Source organism: Pteronotus mesoamericanus, unplaced genomic scaffold (genome assembly GCF_021234165.1).
Source record: "Pteronotus mesoamericanus isolate MK-2021 breed Mesoamerican mustached bat unplaced genomic scaffold, CSHL_Meso_final contig_105, whole genome shotgun sequence".
Classification (NCBI taxonomy): domain Eukaryota; kingdom Metazoa; phylum Chordata; class Mammalia; order Chiroptera; family Mormoopidae; genus Pteronotus; species Pteronotus mesoamericanus.
The window spans coordinates 939822-962009 of NW_026555006.1; the positions used below are offsets into that span (position 1 = coordinate 939822).

Consider the following 22188-nt stretch of genomic DNA (forward strand, 5'->3'; position numbering starts at 1 on the left):
TATTAATATGAGGTGATTTAGCTTTAAAATGTTAATATTTCTCCTCCCTGAACATTATGAAGTTGTCCAGTTATTCAAGTATATAAAAGTATTTTTAAAACTCCACAGAGATCTCATGCATTATTAAAATAATTTAATCAAACTGGTGAAAAGTAGTACTATTTTTAAAATCTCTTTGTATTTATCTATTTTCTTATCACTTTCTGTGTAAGTCTTATCATCCACATTTATTCATTTTCTCCTTCGTTTCTAATACCTATGCTACACTAACATCTTTACTTCATTATTGTGTTAGATAAAAACTTCAGACTTAAAGAGAAAGATTCCAAAAGTTGTTTCCCCCACTATGTTTATGGAGATGTCTACAGGTAGCCTTTATCAAGATAAGGACTATCCTTTTTATTTCCATTTTCACGTACTATAACAATTATTCACAATTTTCCCTGATATAATATTCTTAAGACAATAAATTGTAATTTTTCTTAATACAAAATTTAAATGATTCAAATCATGTGATACACAATAAACAACATTGTTTTGTGCTCTATTTTCAAGGAGAGGCAAGTCAAGCTGAAACTTGTACTTGCTTAAGAATTGTGTTAAATACTAATGGTAAAAATGAGTTTGAACACACAGCCCTCCACACTGGATGGGGTTGCCACCTCTGTATTTCTCTTTTGAGGGGATGTACATATATCTTCAACTGGGAAAATAAGCAGCTGCACACAGGCATATTTGGGATGTGTGGCTGTGTAAGGATGTGGAGGGGTTACATCCAGAATATCTGGAAGAAACCTAGGTCTTTAATGATTTTTTTTTAGTAAACAATTTTTTAAAATTTTTAAAAAATCATTTTTATTCTATTACGGTTGTCTCAGTTGTTCCCTCTTTGCCCTTCTCCACCCGCCCCTTGCTTCCTTTCCTGCTCCCTCAGTGAATCCCCACTCTGTTGTCCATGTCCATGGGTCATTCATACATTTCTTTGCCTAGTCCCTTCCCCTTCTTTCCACCATTGTCCTCTTTCCCCATCCCCTCTGATCACTTTCAGTCTGCTCCATGTTTCCATGCCTGTGGCTTATTTTGTTCATTAGTTTATTTTGTTGAATAGATTCCACTTACAGGTGAGATCATATGGTATTTGTCTTTCACTAACTGGCTTATTTCACTTGGCATAATATTTTCCAGTTCCATCCATGCTGTCACAAAAGGTAAGTTCCTTCCTTCTTTTTTTAAAATGCAGATTGATTTTATTTAATTTTTAATATCAAATTCCATTTTAAAATATTAAAAATTTAAATACATTATGAAGTCTCAGCAATTTAAACAACATGACACCAGCACAGAATTAATCAAGTAGATCAATGAAATAAAATAAAATGAGCATTCTAGAAACAAATGCATATATCTGTCTAACAATGTAATATATGATTAAGTTGATATTTCAAATCAATGGGGAAAATAAGGCTTACTCAACAAATAAGGCTCATGGACCACTATAACTTGAAATAAAACAAATATAGAGCCCTATTTCACACATTATACAAAAAATATTCAGGTGAGTTAAAAATCATATGTAAACTCTAAGGAGTTTTAGGAGAAAATACTGAATAATATTTTTCTTACCCTGAAGTAAAATGATATTCAAACCCAGAAGCTATAAAATAAAGTATTGACAATGTTACTATATTAAACCTTTAAGACTATACAGTAATATACATAAGAAAAAAGTTAAAAGACAAGTAATAGAATAGAAAGGTATTTGCAACATAACTGAAAAAAGGTTACTAGTTTTTTTTTAGGGAAAATATTCTACAAACATTTAATCAAAAAATGGATAAAGAATACCAAAAATAAATTTAAAAAATAATAGAAATAGGCAAGAAATATACAAAAACATGTTTAGTTTCAACAAATACTAAAGTAACAATTAAAATAACACATCATTGTCACAACCAGATTAATAAGTATTAAAAACATTGGTAATATCAAGTTTTGGTGACTGTGAAAGGAACTAGGTATTTATAGACTCTTTTTCTTCATCTTCTTAAAGCAGTCCCTTTAGCATATCGTGTGATGCTGGTTTGGTGGAGGTGTATTCCTCTAGCCGTCTTTTGTCTGGGAAACTCCTTATTTCACCTTCCATTTTAATTGAGAGCCTTGCTGGGTAGAGCAGTCTTGGTTGCAGGCCTTTGCTTTTCATGACTTGGAATATTTCTTGTCATTCCCTTCTGGCTTGCAGTGTTTCTGTTGAGGAGTTAGCTGCTAGCTGTACTGGGGCTCCCTTCACTGCTATCTGGATTTTTTTTTTTTTTATATTGAAACTGTTCAGATCTTTTGACTATTTTTCTTTTGACTTATCTGCCTTAAAAATAGTTTGTGTAATTAAAAAATTTAAAACATATATTCAGGATATGAGCTCTTTTATCAGTTAAAGTTTTACAAATGTCTACCTCCAATCCATGTCATTGTTTTCATCTATATTATTTTTTCCAACTCCATTTTCTTTTTAATGGGTAAATCAAACCATTGCATGAGACATCTAATCTGTAACTTTTCTCTCCTTTAATACATTATTTTATATTCTTGTATTATAAAGAACTAATACCAGAATGGAAGCATAGCATTTATATTTGCATATAAGCACTCCATATTCTAGCCAGTGAAATCTAATTTTTATTTATTGACATAGTTAAGATCCTTCATGAATCTGGCTTTGCTGAACTGTTGAATATATGAAACTAAATATACTCGTTTGTCCCTCAATTCAGCATGCCAATGCCCATCTTCCTATCTTAGCAGTGTCTTTTTTTTTTTTTTAATATAAGATTTCTAGAAAAAGAGCCCAAACTTGTTACTGAGAGTTTATTTGGGGGATGCAATTTAGGCTGCATAAGTGAGGGGGGACATTACAAAATACAACAAGAAAGAAGTGATATTTATCAGCTTGCTTGTTCTTATTACCTGTTAACATTTCTTCATATATGAGTGTTTTACTTAGGCCTTTTGGGCAGCTACTGAGGAATCTAGATCCTACTTCTCTTAATGGGACATTTCCTTTGAATGTGGAAGTAGGCTACACATTCCATGGATTCAGGCTGGTCAGACCGTGCCCATAACAGTGAGTTTATCAATGTTTTGCTAAAGCTGGCCTGTCCCCCACAGAAGAAGGCACCCAAATACTCCATTTAGAAAATGAAGCAATATCAAAGACAGTAGCCAGGGCTCTCCATTGAGCAAGTGGCCCAGGCCAAAAGGCAGTAGGGACCAAGTGAATGTGGGGATGTGCATAGCAGGGTTCTGTATACTTTTGTGCTCTGGCCTAAAACAAAGAGCCATAGTAAGAGCACAGGAAGGAAAGAGAAAAAGAGATCATCTCAATGTGTTTGACATTCGTGGTATGACTAACTTATTTGATTGCATATCACAGGTAATTCTCTTGAAAGCCAGGATTTCAAAATTATCTGTGTGTATGTGTGTTACCATGATTCTTGCTGCCTGATCCCACAATTGCTATTTCATTTTCCAGCTGTGATGGAGCATTCATTTTCCTGTGCATTTGGATACTTTGTGAGCATTCTGCTCTTACAGATGGTGCTCACCTCAGGTACGGACACTTATTTCTTTTTCATGGTGTATCACATCTATAAAGAAAGACAATGGAGGTAAATGATGCTGAAGGAAAGGAGGAAGTTTTCTCATTGATATTGCTCAGATTCACCCTTTTTGTTAAAGTTTTGAGGGTAGAAATGAGTCTCAAAACAACTTATGATTAAGAAATGCCATTTCAGTGACTGTCTTTCTCAGCCCCAACCCCATGCCACAGAGCTGCATGGATGTGCCTTGGAGAAGAGACAGATAAATGCCTACTATCTCCCCTGGGAGGCAAAAGTTAAAATGAATATATCCCTTATATTTAAGAACCAACCATAATCATTTATGTGACTATAAATTTAGTTTAGAATTATAAGTTTAATAGGACCTCAGATAAAGAAGTTGGTGTGATCTGGATCTGTCCACAAGTTTTTCTTTGTGCAATGGGCTTTGAATGTGATGATTCAGGTTCCTTACAGTGGGAGGGATAAACATCGTCAGCAGAGACAGGAATGAATCTGGCATAGTTGAAAGGAGCAAAAATTTAGAGTATGGAAGGAGCAGTGTGATAGTCACCTGTTGGGAACCATCCCTCCTGGAGTCAGGGACTGTAGCCATGCTGACAAACAAGAGGTCTCCAAAGCTGGAGCTGAGGAAGGAGGCCTTGGGAAAATAGGTCATTGAGGACACAAAACCTGTCCCCATGGCAGGGGCATAGCCCCTGCCTCCCTCATATCACCACTCTGCTTGGCCCTGAAGGATGGCTGATGAGTCAATGACGGGTAAGACCCCTTAATGGCAGGGGCAACCTAAGACAGGCCAAGTCCCATAGGGGCCATCAGGGAAAGACTGGGGCACACAGAGAAAAGGGGAAAAAGACCCTCACCCTTCAGCCTTGATATGGCCGGGGTCCTCATTCTATCTGAAAGAATTCTCCTTAGCTCTTGGTGGCTCTACCCCACCCACCTGGCTCAGGCTTGAAACAATACTAAAGGCAGGTACAGCTCTAAACTGGATCAGGCAGTTCCTAGGGGAAATTAGGCCTGGAAAAAGAATGCATGAAATCTTATGAAATTTACTTTGCTAAGAATTCCCTCGAGTTAATGAGTACTGATGTTTGGGGTTGAGCATTGAATGTGATCAGTTTCCCAGGTTTCAGGGTTGAATGAGTGCCACAGTGTCTACCAGACCCTGACCTGAGGCAAATCTCTTATGTTCCCTCAATTGTTATCTATGATCTCTATTTGTGTTCTGTAAACATAGCCTTTTGACAATGATTGATGAGCTTTACATCCATATCCCTGCACAAATGGTTCTCAATAAACGTCACTTCAAGAGAAGGGCTTGGGGCCTTCTCCACTAGAGGGAAGTGCCACCCCTTTCCCTGACAGACCTAGAGAAAAGTGTCTGGGATGACTTATTTTATTTCACTATCCGTGATGACCCGGAGCATGCTGTGCAGGACAGAGTCCATCCTCCTCCTCAGTCACCTATAACTTCATAACAAGTTATTCCCAAAAGGAGTAATTTAAAACAACAGTTTTACTATATCTCGTAGTTTGTGGGTCAGGAATTCTGGCCAGGGCATTCTTCTGTTCCATGTGATATAGACTAAGATCACTTGGTGTATTCACCTGGTGGGTAGGATGCTCTGAGGGGCCCAAGGTGGTTTCATTCATATCTGGCATCCGGTAGGCTGGAAGGCTGGGATCAGCTTGTCAAATGGCATGTCAACATGTGGCCTTTCTGCCGTGGTAGATTCAGGATAGTCAGACTTCATTTTGGCAGCTCACGGCTTCCAGAATGAGTGTTACAAAACAACAACAACAACAACAAAGAATGAGAGTTGCTCATTTCCTAATAATTTCTGGGCTCAGAAATTATTGTGTGTTTTCTTTTTCTGTATTCTACTTGCAAAGCACTCTTAGAACACACTTTCTGGAGAAGAAGACATAGACCCTTTCTCTTCATGGAAGAAACATCAAAAAATTTGTGGCCATCTTTAATCTACCAAAAATGGATGCTGAAAAAAGCAGCTAGTGGATTGGATAAGTAAAGTATGTTGTTCAACAATAGTGGTCCATATCCCATCTCTAGACAATCAGAGTATCTTCTATCCCTTTACTAAATATATTTAAAGTGCCTAATATGTACAGGTAATGTTTTATGCACTGGGAATAATAAAGAGAAATTAAAAAGGGAATAAGACAAAACTCTGCAGCTGCATGACTTGTATATCAGTGAACCATGAGAGAAAATAAAGACAGAAATAAAAAATATCAGGTAGTTAGTTGTATGTGCTATGAAGACATGCCTAGGTATAATTAAGGGAAATGTTGAATGGGTGGTCATAACAAATAGATTACAAATCCTCCCATTTAATCTGGGACTTGAGAGGTAATGAGACAGACTGGAATAATGTTCTCAGAGTAAAGATACCTCTGAGAATAAAGTTCTGAGTCAGAAAGGACTTGGCATCAAGAACCAAAAAGAAGGCCAACGTGTCTAGAGCAGAAGGAGATAAGTAAAGCATTCTTCTGTGACCTTCAGACTAAAACCTTGGTCTCTGACTTTATCCACAGAGCAATTCACTGTGAGTAGCCCCAGGAGACACCAGGTGGTCATGCTAGGCACACATGCTGAGCTCAGCTGCCAGCTCTCCCCCCGACAGAGTGCAGAACACATGCAGGTGGGCTGGTATCGGGATCACTACCAACCGATTTCCGTTTACAAGAAAGGGGAAGAACTCTCTGGAAAAAGCATTCAGAATTATATGAATCACACAATGATCCTGAAGGATGCCCTCGGAGAGGGTAAAATGACCCTCAGAATCCACAACGTCAGTGTTTTTGATGCAGGGCAGTACCACTGTTTCTTTAAAGATGATGATACCACTGAAGAGGCCACTGTGGATCTGAAGGTAGCAGGTAAGGACAGAGGAGTCATCTCCAGGTTTCCTTGTTAGTGCTATTCTAAACTCAGGGTCCAGAATTCATGAATTCTGGGCAATGAGGAAAAGATCTCCTGGCATATAAAAAAAAGTATAATATTAAATATAATGAAATAATATAATTTATAGAAAAAATATGTAGAAAAAATATGTGTTTAATATGTAGTTATTAAAGAATATACAGGGCTTTGGCAGGGTGGCTCAGTTAATTGGAGCCTTGTTCCATGCATCAAATGTCGCACATTTGATCCCGGGTCAAGGAACATGCCTAGATTTCGGGTTCAATCTCCCATCAGGGGTCATATGGGAGACAACCAGTCAATGTTTTTCTCTCTCACATCGGTGTTTCTTTCTCCCTCTCTCTCAAAAAAAACAAAAAGATTATGCAGATTGCTTTCAAGTTTTTGATGTGCAAACTATGCAGTGTTCTAATTAATAATTTAAGTAAATTACTACACGTGTAATTTCACACATATGCAAGTGTATATCTATATGAAAATTTTAACTTTTAAAATTTGAAAATTTTAACAGTTTGCTAAGTCACAAACACACACGTCTTTAGGCTTTTAATTTGGCTTTACTGAATTCATAAAACAAATTAGACATGCAGTGGGGTTAATGGATCAGGATCTTACCCTTTTAAGCGTCTGGGTTCCAATCCTTTTTCTTGAAGAAATTCTATTAAAGAAACTCAGGATCATTAGCTGTCCTCCCTTACAGGCAAATGTGCAGAGGCAGAAATGGCTAAGGCCTCCCTGAATCCCAATCCTGTCCCTTTTCAGGTCCTGTAATTGTTTTTTATCTTGTTAGAACTTTGAGCGAATTTTAGGAGATACTTATTTGTATTTCATCCACACTTGGGTTGTCTTCAGTGGGTAGATGGGGTCAAATTATCTCGTCACCATTACTGGCAGCCAAAAACTCTAAACATTATTTCTATTTTTAAAATTGTGTTTATTTATTATTTGTATAGTTATCTACTCCCCAAAATAATGTGATTCAGGTTCCATGCTCAAAAAGAGATGATACAAATGTCAAAATAACTAATGTAGATGGGGACACACAGTGGAATTTGATTTTAATTTTGATTAAAACTTTTTTTTAATTGAAGTATACTTTACAATTAGTAGAGTGTGCAAATGTTAAATGTACAGCTCAGTGAATTTTAATACACGGGGACCCCCTTTAACTCACCCTTCAGATCAAGACATTGATTATTTCCAGCACCCAGAAGGGTGCATCTTCCCCTTTCCTAGTCAATACCACTCTCCTCCTCCTGAGGTAACCATTGCTCTAACTTCTATCACAATAGATTAGTTTTGCTTCTTCTGGAACATGATATAAGTGAGATTATACATTTAAATATAAAATTGCTCATCACTACTCATTTATGTTATTGTGAATAGCAAAAGCTTGTTCTTGTGCAATTTTTGTACTATTCTGTGCTGTGCCTGGTCATTTCAGTTACTTTCAGTTTAGGGCTATTATGAATAATGCTGCCATGAATATTCTTGAACATACTTTCTGGTAGACATTAGTACTAATTAATACTATCATTTCCCTGATAGTTGCTGATATTGAGCATTTCTGCATATACTTGTTGGTCATTTGGATATGTAGATATACTAAATCAAATACCTCTCCAACTTTTTTTGCCCATTTTAAAAACCAGTGTTTTCTGTCTTACTGATTTCTTTTTTAAAAGACTTTATTTATTTATTTTATTTATTTTTAGAGAGAGGGGAAGGGAAGAAGAAAGAGAGGGAGAGAATCATAAAAGTGTGGTTGCCTCTTGCGTGCCCCAGGGCATATGGCCGGCAACCTAGTCATGTGCCCTGACTGGGACTCGCACCTGTGACTGGTTTGCAGGCTGGCACTCAGTCCACTGAGCCACACCAGCAAGGGCTGTCTTACTGATTTCTAATATTTAAAAAAATATATTTTGGATTCAATTCCTTTCTTGGATATATTGTGAATGTCTTTTGCTCTGTAACTTGTTTTTTTGCTTTCTACATGTCTTTTGATGAAGAGAAATTACTAACTCCCATAAAGTCTAATTTATCATTCATTTTTTCTATGCTTAATATTTTTGATGTCCTGTTAACTTGGGTTAGATTGGAGTATTATCCCTGCCCTAATTGTGGTCATCACTATTAAACTTACGGCACACTTTATTGACCACAGAGAATGAGAAGGTACACTTACGTCTTAATTCTTGAGTCTGCACCAATAATTGATGTCATTTCTCTCTCCTCCTCCAGCTGTAGGAGTGGATATACAGATTAATGTTGAGATTCCTGACACAAAAGGGCTCGTGGTGGAGTGTAACTCAGGAGGGTGGTTCCCACAACCCCGCATGGAATGGAGAGACAGCAGAGGGAATGTAATTCCAGCCTCGTCAAAAGTCTTCTCTGAGGATGGAAATGGATTATTGCACCTTAAGATGAGTGTTCTTCTCGAAACCAGCACCCATGGCCCTGTCACTTGCTGCTTGCTTAACCCAGTTACTCAACAAGAGAAAAGGGCAGGTATTGTCCTACCAGGTGAGTGCTTGTGACTTAGTTCTATCAAGGAAGAATGGTCTTCATTAGTGTGGCAGACTAAGGATAAAATTAAGTGAAAATAAATGTGAAATTGCTTTGTAGATGGTGAACTGTTATAGACATGTGAAATTTAAACTTTAAGTGTCTGGGAACAAGGAAAGCACTAGATGCTGAGGGGGCTGTGTTTAAGAATGGAAGTTATCACAATAATTAGAAAAAAAGCTTTTATTCTGTTCAGCATCTCAAGGCTTCAAAAGCTTTTTGTATCATTTGAGTACTAGATCCACTATTTCTAGCTTTGTGAACTTGGACATCACTTAACCTTCTAGACCACTGATTTTTCTCATTTGGAAATGTTTCATTTGAATTTGAAATAAAATAGTGCAAGTAAAATGATATAAAGCAATAATCAGAATTAAGATTGGTTTAAAAATTATGGATGTCACAAGTGGACTTTATTATTACTTTGTGAAGAAATAGACAGATAAAGAAGCCAGTTATAAAGATTTGGCAACCAATAAGTGATATATCCAGGATTAGATCTGAGTTCCCTGCCCATTATCCAAGGCTATTTTTCTCTGGTGAAAGGTGGTTGTGATCAGAGACGTCAGACGCAAATACTGTAAAATTGTGCTCTTTGTGCTTCAGCCTGAGACTAGGTGCAGTCCCGAGGGAAATTAAGGTGGATGGAAAGGACAAGAGGTAGGAGGAATGAAAGGGTCCATTTCAAGTAGGACAACAGCTCAATTGTTCTACTAAGAGACTTCCCCCATCACCAGTTCAAACACAATAAAAACGCATAGTTCATGTGGCTGTACTCTTTGGGGTAACTCAGACACCCAGGTTCACATGGATTGTTGACCATCAATCTTCTTAAAGATTTGGAAAACTTGTTGATGAAGCAAAACTAAGTTTGTTAGACCTAATGCAGTTTGAGAGAACATTATCTTAACAGAGTATTAATAGCATTATAAAATGGGTAATTAGGAGAAGATAGTTATAGTTTTAGAGCCTCTATGGGGTGATATTAAAATAGGTTTTTCAAGGTGAAAAACTAGTTAGAATTTTCAGCTTATAAGAGAATAGCTTTGGATTGGTGAGCACAGTAAGGTGAAGATATTGAAGTGAGTCTTGATGAGCCCGTCATTCATTTTATTGAATAAGTTATTTTAGTTGGCTCATAGTCTTATTTCCCAGAAACAAGTATCTCCTTGAACCAGTAGCCAAGTTATTGCTGTTCACTTTCAGTTGTTTAGTATAGGGGCAGGAAAGTGTGTCTAGACCCAAAATTGTTTACCGCAAGAACAGAAAGTTGATTGGGCCCAGTATTGCTTAACATAGGGACAGGGAATAATTTTAGTTTTATTTCTCAAGGAGAACTATTGTTGAAAAGAAAAAGGAAGGGGCATTTCCTGAGAGCCATCATCAATGTCTCTCAGAAGGTCTTTGGATGTGATCTCAGATGAAATTTAGCCTTATTGTTAAGAGGATTCCTGAGCAAAAGAAGGTAACTTTAACTAGGTCCAGTTCACAGAAGCTGAGTATCAGGGAATTACAGAATGTTCTTTCTTCTCATAGCCATGGAAGAATAATTAGAAAGTTAATAAATAACTCTTAGAAACCCTTTTCTCCTAGTCATCAAAACCTCACTTCATTTTTCTCTGGCGAAAGGTGGTTGTGATCAGAGATGTCAGAGGCAAATACTGTAAAATGTGCTCTTTGTGCTTCAGCCTGAGACTAGGTGCAGTCCCGAGGGAAATTAAGGTGGATGGAAAGGACAAGAGGTGCTCAGGGCTCCTTGTAATCCAAAATTAACTCCATGAGTCAACTCACAATTTTGATCCTCTGTTTAACTTCACGGGAGGCTTACTTTTGGTTTCCCTCTCAATCCTGCATTTCTAGTCTGAGTCATTGACGGATTTTGGACTGGCTGACATAATTAGTGTTGTTGAAGCTGGTGTGTAAATGTAGAGCCTTAGCCCATGCCCTTTCCTTGGTGATTTTTTATTTGAATAAAAGTCTTTCTTAAAATGAAAAAGCAGATTTTGTCCTGGTGATAGCCAAGTAAGGGGTAAGTGAGATGCCTTGACAATGGAGCTGTTAGTTTTACATGTTATTTTTTCTTGACCCAAAAATTCATGCGTCCCTTAAATTCCAATAGTTTGGTGCCATACCCCCAAGGCAGCCTGCTTAACTTCAAACCATTTTTAAATTTATTACATTGAGATTATTTATTTTTTGTTCTGCACCTGAAAATTACAATATATGGAGACATTACCTATATGATTCTGTAGTTTGCTTGTCTGTTTCCAAGTTCACCTTCTTTAGTCCCTCAGAAACAATGCTTATCTCTTTTTACAATATCTCATACGCAACACTTTTTAAACCAAAGTCACCAGTGATTGGTAGTAACCAAAGAGCAAATGCTGATAGTGCACTTTCCCTATTTTCTGAACTTTGAGGAGTTTGAGGAGTTTTTTACTCTACCACCACTCAGAAATTTGTTACTCTTTAAGAAGCATATTTTTATCAGGATATTGGGTGTTCACTCCTGGGAGAATTTTTCTGTCACATTGGTCTTAACTTGCTGGGAATTTAACACTGGATGTCAGAAGACTTTCTCAGTTTTACTTATGGAGTTTCAGAGCTCTTACATTTTGTTTAAACTTCCTGAAACCTTACCAGGGGCACATCTGATACAGTTCCACAACCCGTGGCTTCCCCCAGTCCTCCATATATTGCGGTGCTCGGACCATGTCCTATAATTTTCCCCATCTCACATTTGTCCCTTGGAATGTAAGAAAATAAGTAGAAACTTATTTCTCTTCTCAATCCTCTTCCGTTCTCATCCAATAACTCCCAAATCCTGAGCTTTCCCATAGTCCAGCTTCATTGACTAGTAGCCCTTGTCAGATCCTGGAGTACACAGTACAGTGTAATGGGGGCCGTAACTGGAGACCTGATCAGCGATATTCCATACCCATTGGAGCCTTGTGATCCTGCTGCCCTACTCGTCAAGATTTTCTGCTCTCTCTTTCAGATATCCTGATAAAATTGGAGTATATGTCGACAATAACATGCATAAATTCATGGCTCCTGATATATTTATTCATTATGCATGTTCTTCTGTACTTCAGATCAAAAGGTATTTCATTAATATATTAAATGCTTAGAGAAGGTTTATACAAAACTGTGTAAACTTGCATCTTAATGTATCCCACTGCTGTATTTGCCAAAGAAGGTCTCAATGTTTTGAGTTATGCCTCGGGTTAAGCTGCCATCCTCCCTCCTTATGTGGCTCTCCAGGGCTCAAGCACTGCTGCTGCAATAGTGCCTATCACCACCCAGATCTCCTGATCCTTTCAGAGCCATCATTGCTCATTTCCCAGCACTTGGAATCTTAATAATAATTCTGTCCTCTTTCACAGGCAACCATGGGTAGTTAGGCTTATCACTCAAATTGTCCAGAGTATTTTACTTTGATAACAAGAGAAAGAGAAAAATAGATGAACCAATAATCAGACTACTGGTCCTCCCAAATCTCCTCTCAATTCTCTTCTGTTCTTCCTATGAAACTAATCTATTTTCTTTCTTTCCCATCAGAGGTAGAAAGTGAAGCTTCAACTTCAGGAAACTTAGAGCAGAGGGCAGAGTAGGTATCAGATACCCTTGAAAATGACTCCTTAAGTACCTGACTTCAGGGACTTCAGACTATGCAAGATGAATAACTGAAGTGACAGATTATGACATCAAATACTTGACATACAAAATATTTCCTGGAATAAAAGAGCTGTCATTGACTTTTCTGGATGGAGGAAGAGAGGGACTGGGAGATTTAGGGACAAAACCCAAATCTCCCTGTAGTAACATATATACAACTCAAAAGACAAAGCAACTTTTGAGAACTCTCATGGAAATAAGACTTATGTGTGATTTGGGAAACATCAGGCCAAAAAAAGATCAGAAAATTTGACTTAGCCCTCTACCCAATTTATAAAGACCTCTATAACTTTGAATTATTATACTTGTAATGTACTAGCAGATGTCACACATGGTTTGTAGTAAATATCTTACTAACTTATCCAAATCATCCTTTGTGGTACGTTCTACTTATTTCCATCATTTTTTTTCAGATGAAGAAATTAAAGATCAGAATTTTCAGGTATATTGTTCAAGTTCAAACAACCTATAAATATAGAGCCAGGATTAGAACCTAGATTTTTTTTTTTAAAGATTTTATTTATTTATTTTTAGAGAGAGGGTAAGAGGGGGAGAAAGCAAGGGAGAGAAACATCCATGTGTGGTTGGCTCTCAAGTGCCCCCTACTGAGGACCTGGCCTGCAACCCAGGCATGTGCCCTAACTGGGAATCCAACTGGCAACCCTTTGCTTCACAGGCCCGCACTCAGTCCACTGAGCCACACCAGCCAGGGCACCTAGATGTTTCAAATGGTTAACACTTTGCACCAACCATCATGTTCTTCCTGTTGTACAAGTATCAAGACCACTCTTGCATTCGTGCAGCAATGGGGAGGTCACTAACTCATTAGGCAGTTTGGCTTATTTATTCATTTACTCAACAAATTTATATTGAGCATCTCCTAGGTACTAGCCACTGTTCTAAATATTGACAATATAGTAATGGGAGAGGAAGCCAAAGTCTTTGCCTTCATAGACCTTATTTATAGTGTAATGTGAGAAATTCTTCCTTTTGGAAATTTCTTGTTGGTAATTGCTGGTATTTTTTGATTTAACAAAAAACCATACAGTATTTTTATTTCTTTTATTTTTTGACTTTAAAAAGTTTTTCTATTTTTCAACTACAGTTGACATACAATATTACATTAGTTTCAGCTGTACAATTAAATTATTAGACATTATATAACTTACTAAGTGATCACCCCAATAAACTTAGTAGCCATCTGACACCAAACATAGTTATTATAATATTAACTATATTCCATATGCTGTACTTTACATCTCCAGGACTATTCTGTAACTACCAGTTTGTATCTCTTAATCCCTTCACCTTTTAAACTGATAAGAACAGATACTACACTTGACCTTGGCCAAAAAGCTGAGAAATGATCCCCTTCATTTTAACCTCCTAAACCCCCTTCCTATCTGGCAACCATCAAAATGTTCTCTGTATCTATGATACTATTTCTGTTCTGCTTATTTGTTTATTTGCTTTTTAGATCTATTTTTGTCTTGGATAAGTATTGCTACTCCAGCTTTTTTTTATTTGTTTGTTTCTGTTTTCATGAAATATCATTTCCATCCCTTTATTTTCAGTCTGTGTGCATTTTTCTATCTGAAGTTAGTCTTTTGTAGACAGCATATGTAAGGGTCTCGTTTTTGCTATCCATTCAATCTCTGTAAGTCTTTTGACTGGAACATATCCGTTTGCTTTTAAAGTAGTTGTTGATAGGTATGTATTTACTGATATTTTATTATTCATATTTTTGAACTTCTTAAAGAAGACTCTTTACCATTTTATGTATCTAATACTGGTTTGGTGGTGATGAACTCCTTTAGCTTTTTCTTAGCTCTTTATCTGTCCTTTGGTTCTAAATGATATCTTTGTTGGATAGAGTAATCTTAGTTGTACAACCTTGTTTTTCATCATTTTGATTATTTCTGGCCAATTCCATCTGCCTGCAAAATTTCTGTTGAGAAATCAGCTACAGTTTTATGGGAGCTCCCTTGTAGGTAACTAAGTGCTTTTTCTCTTTCTGTTTTTAAGATTCTCTTTGTTTTTAACCTTTGCATTTTAATTATGATGTGTCTTAGTGTGGGCCTCTTTGGGTTCTTCTTGTTTGGGACTTTCTGTGCTTCCTGGACTTGTCTGTTTCCTTCACCAGGTTAGGGAAGTTTTCTGTCATTATTTCTTCACATAGGTTTTCAATCCCTTGCCCCTATTATTTTTTTGTATTCTTCTTTCTTCTAGCTGTTCTGATAGTACTTCCTGCTTTCTTATCTTCTAAATCTCTGATTTGATCCTCTGCTTCATCTACTCCATTGTTGATTCCATCATGCATTCTTCATTTCAGTTAGTGTATTCATTTCTGACTGGATCTTTTTTTTTGTTTCTAATAGCCATTTTTATGTTTCCTATCTCTTTGTTGAAGTTCTCACTAAGTTCATCTACTCTTCCCTTAGGGTTCCTTCAGCATTCTTATAACAAGTGTTCTGAACTCTGCATCTAGTAGATTTCTAGTCTCTGTTCCTTTTCCGATCTTTCATTTGGGACACATTACTTTGCCTCCTCATTTTGGCTGCTTCCCTCTGTTTGTTTTTATGTATTAGGTAGAGCTGCTACATCCCCTGAGTTTGGTAGAATGGCTTTATATAGCAAGTGTCTTGTAGGGTCCAGTGGCACAGCCTCCCCAATCACCCAAGTCCAGCTGGTCACTTCAAGTGCACTTGCCCCTGCCATGGACTGTGTAAACCCTCCTATTGTAGTTAAGCCTTGATTGCTCTAAGCATGTCAATGGGAAAGATTTACCCCCAGGCCATTTGGTTGCAAGAACTGGCTGTGACCACCATGGTGGATCACAGGTGCAGAGGCCAACCCCACAGAGGAAAACTTACTTCAGCAGGTCTCTGGTGCCTGCTGAGTTTACCCTTTGAGTGTCCCTAGTGGAAGTAGTTGGGTGGTATTTTGACATGGTCTGAAGATGTCCACCAAATGTGCTGGTTCTGGGGTCTCCCAGGAGATAGAAGCCAAGGACAGTTGCTGCCTGTACCCTTCCCAGAGCCACCTTCCATGAGCTACAAAGAGATCTGCAGCTGGCTACTATCTGCTGGGCCTCCCATGTGAGGCCATGCTGTGAACCAAAGGTTCACAGACTAGCTGTTGCTTATGCTCGGCCTAGTGCCCCTTAGTGAGAGGTATGCAGCATGCCAAGGCCAGATGCTGGCTTGTTTGAGAGATTTTAGGAAAGTCTGAAGTATGAGCCAAAATAAGCCATTTGTATGGAAAAGCCACTGGGATGAGGCAGAGTTTCAAGTAATCACAAGTGTGGGAAAACATTGTGAGCCAGGTTGATGGGGATTCAGATATTGTGCCCACCTGCCTGATCTGTGAAAGGAAGTCCCAGGAAAGGAACAAAGGCCTGTGCCAGCACTTCTGTCTGGGAAAAAGCTGCCCTTCCAGCTCTCACCACAATTCAATACAATTCAGGTTCTTTGTGTATGTCCCTGGTGCCCCAGCACTGGAACTCAAAGTGAGTCAAGTGAGTCAGTCTGAGTAAACCTTGTATGTGGGCCCTTTATGAGGAATGCCTGGGACTCCACAAGCCCTCCTTCTCACTCAGCATCAATACCCACTGGTTTTTACAGCCAGAAGTTATGGGGACTTCTTCTCTTCCTGGCACTGGAACCCCATACTGGGTGGACTGGAGTGGGACTGGGACCCCTTGCTCCTCACAGGGTACCTGTGCAGCTAAGATATTCCTCTCAATTTTTATCCACCACATGTGGGTATGGGACCAGCCACTTCTGTGCCTCTGCCCTCCTACCAGTCTTTATGTGGCTTCTTCTTTATACCCTTAGTTGTAGGATTTCTGTTCAGCTAGATTTCAGGTGGTTTTAATGATGGTTGTTCTGTAATTTAGTTGTAATTTTGATGTGTTTGTGGGAGGATTTGAATACTGCATTTACCTACATTGCCATCTTTACTGGAATCTCTGACTTATTTTACTTAGCATACTACTCTAGATCCATCCATGTAGAATCTAAAAACAAAAAAAATGAACAAAGAACAAAACAGAAACAAACTCATAGATACAGAAAACAAACTGATGGTTGCCAGATGGGAGGAGGTGGAGAGTTGGGTAGAAAAGGTGAAGGGAATTAGGAAGTACAAACTGCCCATTGTAAAATAGTCATGGGATGTAAAGTACAGCATAGGGAATATAGTCAATAATATTGTAATAACTATGTATGGCACCAGATGGGTACTAGACTTACTGTGGTAATCACTTTGTAAGGTATGTAAATGTCTAATCACTGTGTTATGCACTTAACTATTAAAATGTGGTATGTTGACTATAATTTAAAAAATAAAAAAAGAACAAAAACAAAACAGAAACAAAAACCATGTTCCTTTCTGCATCTTCTCCATCTAAGCCAAGTATTCTTAGTTATTTTCCTTGCATTATATGTCCCAGAATTATCCAACAATCTTGTCATTTTCCTCTAGGAATGTAATGAATCAGTAAATGAATCTTTTCTTTAATCTAGCTTAACATAAGAAATTGTGGTTTAGTAAGAAGAGTTGTCAGCCTTGAAGTGATCTTTTTCACACTGTAGTATGAAAATAAGTATTAATTACATATAATAAATACTTATTTATAAATACTTATAAATAAAAATAAGTATTCAAGCAGAGATTGAATAGCAGGAATGCGATAGAGAAGAGCCTTGTGTTATAATTTAAGGACTTAAAATTCTTGGCTTCAAAGGCACTTTGGTTCTCTTAGCTACCTCAGAGTTTCCAAAAACTACCACTTTATTGGTCCTATAAAATTTAGACTCTTAAATATTCACAAATAATAGTGACCAGAGCCCTACTTTTTCCAGATCTTATGTCCAGGCTGATTACATGCTGCACAATATGGGGAGAAGTAGTAAGAAGGGATCATTCTCCCTGACCCTGCTCTATCCTCAGCCTAATGACTGTGAGCCCTGATTGCTGGCTTTATGTTCACCTACAAACCTGCCTTTTGTGCCTGAATTCAGACATAGGTTGAATAGCTCTGAGACTCTAAAAAAAAGTTCTCTGTATCTAGCACCTTCATTGTTATTCCAATATATCCCTAAAGTCCTCTTTCTCTTTGATCTTTTTCAGTTGTACAAGATAAATGTCCCGTTCTTTTTGAAATTTTATTTGAGTGGTTACCATTCCTCACACATGCTAGCATTTTTCCTATCTACTGGAAATTATGGAATAGAGGTAAGTGGAACTAGAAAAATGGGTTTTTCAGGTCATCTCTTCTCTGGTTGGTGCCCTCTTTACTAGGAGGTATTTAAAGAAATCTGAGAAATCTTCATAGCAGAAACAGAAGTCTGGGTTTAGGTGACATCTCAGAGTCTTCATATTCTTTTTCTGAACTGTTTGAAGCCCAGAGTTTTAGGCTGTACTGATGTCTGTATTTCTGCCATCAGTACTTGTGGTGATAGTTGCTTGTGCACCAAGGGAAAATATATATTTCTTCAGTCTGGGATATTTCATTCAAAATTATCAAGTCCAGCCGCTCATTTACAAAACACAATTACTGATGTCACTAACTGATAGGTTGCCTCTAAAGCCATGATTCAAAAACATTTTTGAGTTATAGATCTTCTTTAAAAAATTAATGAAAAACTCCAAAAGCCTAATTTACTTATTTTATTTTCTATTCAGTTTCAATGCTATTGAAAGCTATCATTTTACCCTCTTGACCATATATTTAGATGTTATTTATAAGTATGATTATACTATATCATGAACCTTAGTATGATAGTATCTGAAAATTTAGCAATACCTTTCATTTATTTGCAGCCACTGTGAAGTATTTATATAGGACAATGACTAAGTAAGCAAAAGGACCACTTTATTATTTCCTGGGGCTTTTTCAAATCTATGTGTATTTCTAAATTGGCCCCAAACAAAGCCCATTACATATATTTGAACCTCAAGTTATTTGAACTTCAAGTTATTTTTGAGCTTCTGAGAAGCATTGCTAAAGGAAATTCTGCAGGCAGAGGAAAATAATACCAGAGGGAAGTGTGGCCATTAGGAGTTAAGGTAGAGTAAGAGAAGTGGTAAACAGCTCGGTAAATCTATGAGAATAGTCTTCTCCTCTTACGTTCTTAGGAAACCCCAGATGGCCATTTCTTTTCATGCTGTCCTGGATACATTATCTGGCCCTGGACACAGAACAGACACAGGAAAAGTATAGCAAAGTGGGTGTCTTAGTCCATGCAGGGTACTGTAACAAAAGCCATAGGTGGGGTAGCTTATAAACAACATAATGAACTCAATTATGACAATAGATGAGATGATTAAAATTACAAAAAGAAAAATGAAAATGAAAGTATTAAAAATACTCAATAAAATGAAAATTAAAGAAGAGTAGAAATATATAGATAGAATGTAAAGGTTAAATAAGCACAAAATAATGCTGGAGATTTGAAATATCAATAAGCAAAGGGGATAAATGATCTAGTGAATCTTTAAATACAATTACTTTCAGACAGAATAGATGAAAAATTAAAATCTAATTATGTGCTTTTCATAAGAGGAACATTAAAGTATAAGCATAACTTATTAAGGGTAAAGTAAATTAATACCTTAAATAATCTCAGAAAATACTTTAAAAAGTACCTTGAAATACCTTAATAATGTTTAGTTCCATTGAGTTACATACTATGATCATTGGAGATTTTAATTCTATGTTATGTAAACCTCATAGGAGGTTATTATAACTATTGTTTTATATAGCATTATTCATTTATACTTATCCATACGTTTACAATTATAAAAGGTTTTTTCTTTCTTGTATGTCAGACTTTTTCAAATGTGCTGTATGTTTCATGTTACTTTTTAAAAAATTATTTTCTGTCTTACAGATATTTTCTAGCTTGTCTCTTTCAATTTTTGAAAATGTATAAGTGTTTTATAAGATTCTGTCTCATAAATGAAATATCTAAAATTGTTTGTCAACTGTTTCTGATTTCTGCTTAATGTCTTTGTAGCTCTAATTCTTTTAACAGATATTTAATAAGGGGTTACCGTGTGCCAGGCCCATCTCTAAATACTAGGGATTCAACAATGAACAAAAAAATCAAAAGATCATGACCTTCTGGAGCTTACATTTTAGTGACAATGTTTTGCATTAATGAAATGAAAACTACTGTCTCTAAATTCTATATTGGTCCTTCTAGAGTCTCATCACAATGACAGCATTTTAAAGATTTGAATTTAGTAATCACGGTTTCTTTATCTTACTTTGTCCATTTGTTACTTAAATGGATTGAATTTGAGCTCCTTCAATGTCATGATCATATCCAGTGCACATTACATATTCAAATTTTGTCCTCTACCCCTGAGGTATAATTACAAACAATTCTGTTTTATCCAGATGCTCAGAGGCCAAATTTCTTTTTTTTCTATGACACTGCTGGAACATTTTTGCCTCTATAGCTCCTAACCAAGGGCATGGGAGCAAATGAGAGGGTCCTCTCAGTTGCCTTGTGGATACACAAGTAGATGCCTCACAGTTTGCACTCATGGCTCAGCTCCAATTCCATGTACCCTCTAGCTCATTTAAACTAACAAGTCTTATCCAGTCACAGACCTGGAGTTGCTTTCCCAAAGTAGGCCCAGAAAAAACAAAACAAGTCAATGAGGGCTAGGAGGCAGGTTTTCCTTAATCAATGCTCCCTCTCTCCCTTGTTAAGTGGGATATGTCTCCTTTATTTGTGCATTTTGTGTGGAGTGAGGGCAGGTGGGAAGTGGGCAAAGGGGGGAAAACTGGGACATCTGTAATAGTGTAAACAATAAAAATAAAGACTAAAAAGGCATGATAAGTAAAAATATATATTTTATGTATATAAATTATATATTTTAATATTTATAATTATGTAATTATATATTTATGTGTGTGTGTATATATATATATTTTAAAGCTTTTCTCTCTTTTCCAGGCTCTGTTTTGGAAGGTCTGGCCCCGTTATATAATACTTGGATGTGTGATATATCTGTAGTCGTGAGCACACTGATAACGTTTTTCACCATACTCATTTTTTACCTATTTTATACCCTGAAAGGTAAGTGAGGCGGCAAGGTTGAGAATTCTAATGATGCTATCATCCAAACCTCCCCCTAAATCCCTTGTGTCTTTATCCTCTACTCTCAAATTTCTATTATAGGGTCGAATAAGATCTAGAAAAAATGGCATCTTGGGTTACCCACATTTTTTTCTACATCAGCAAGCAGAACAGGGACTTTTTAGGATTTACCTCATGCCTTGCTCTGTGCTCATTCCACTAAATTCCCAAATCCTTCTTTGCTGATAAAAGAACCCAAAGTGGGAGTAGAAGCTTTACCATTTACATTAAAGACTCAATGGCACGAGATAAAGACCTCAGCCCAACCATGCCCAGCTGTTGACCAGTTAATTGTTGAAAGTTTGCTGCAGATTCACAAAGAAAGTTCTCTTTGATATTTTAATGGAACTTTTCCTTCAAGTAAAACTTAAAATATGGTAATGAAGATATAAATACAAGGTGGGATACCATACCATGTATATCGTGAGCAATTTTCATGCAAGAATCAATATGAGCAAAAAGAGCAGGAGCCATAGCCTAAGAGCTAGAGCAACAAAGGCAGACTTATTTCATACCTTTCTAAATGCTGTGACTCCAAACCTTAATTAATAATCAATCATTGTACTTGCCTGGGACTAAGTCAATGTAGTCCATTTAAGGGCATGGGGAGTTATAAAGTGAGAAAGAATGGAGACCACATCTAAGCTTCATACTCTGCCCCTCTAGGCCTGTGAGTAAAAATTCAAGAAAAATTCCACTTAATGAAACTTAAATCATTTTGCTTGAAGTTTTATATTTAATTCCAGAGATTTTTCCTACCACATGGGTCATAGATACCTAAATTTTAGTCTTTTTTGTAAGGATTTATTTCCATTCTAGATATTTGGAACAAAAAAAGGTGAAGACATTTGGGCAGAGTTACAGAATATGAATTCTTGCGTGTTGTTATTTACTATCCACTTATAACACCAACAATAGTCCCAAGGGACATGATGAATATAGATATGCCTAAGGAAATTACCACTCCTTAGTATTAAAAACTTTCTCCAAAAAAAGTTAACATCAATAAGTGGAGATTGGTCCTGCTGCTATTTAAATTTAAGCCTCAGACCATAAACTAAAATGGCACCAAATAACTTACATCAATAAGTTCAACAAAGACTTACCCTGTGGACAGTACCACTCTCATTGTGAAAGAATCATCCAAAGAGGGCAAGCTATCAGAAAGAAAATCAGAACAAGGGCATGAAAAGTCAGACAAATGTGTATTTGCCCCAAGAGAGGTTTA

The 22188-nt window shown here is 37.0% G+C and overlaps 1 protein-coding gene and 1 pseudogene across 1 annotated transcript in view; one reads left to right on the forward strand and one right to left on the reverse strand.

The window, feature by feature from the left end:
• Positions 1-20908, forward strand: part of LOC129069267 (selection and upkeep of intraepithelial T-cells protein 1-like) — a 59449-nt gene extending 38541 nt beyond the window's left edge. Inside the window, exons 3-8 of the mRNA XM_054571904.1 lie at positions 3527-3604; positions 6174-6518; positions 8803-9084; positions 12125-12229; positions 17938-18042; positions 20778-20908. Coding sequence (XP_054427879.1) covers positions 3527-3604; positions 6174-6518; positions 8803-9084; positions 12125-12229; positions 17938-18042; positions 20778-20908 — 1046 coding nt within the window. The remainder of the gene's footprint in view (positions 1-3526; positions 3605-6173; positions 6519-8802; positions 9085-12124; positions 12230-17937; positions 18043-20777) is intronic.
• On the reverse strand, positions 14046-14172 carry LOC129071434 (uncharacterized; annotated as a pseudogene).
• Positions 20909-22188: the final 1280 nt, after the last annotated feature.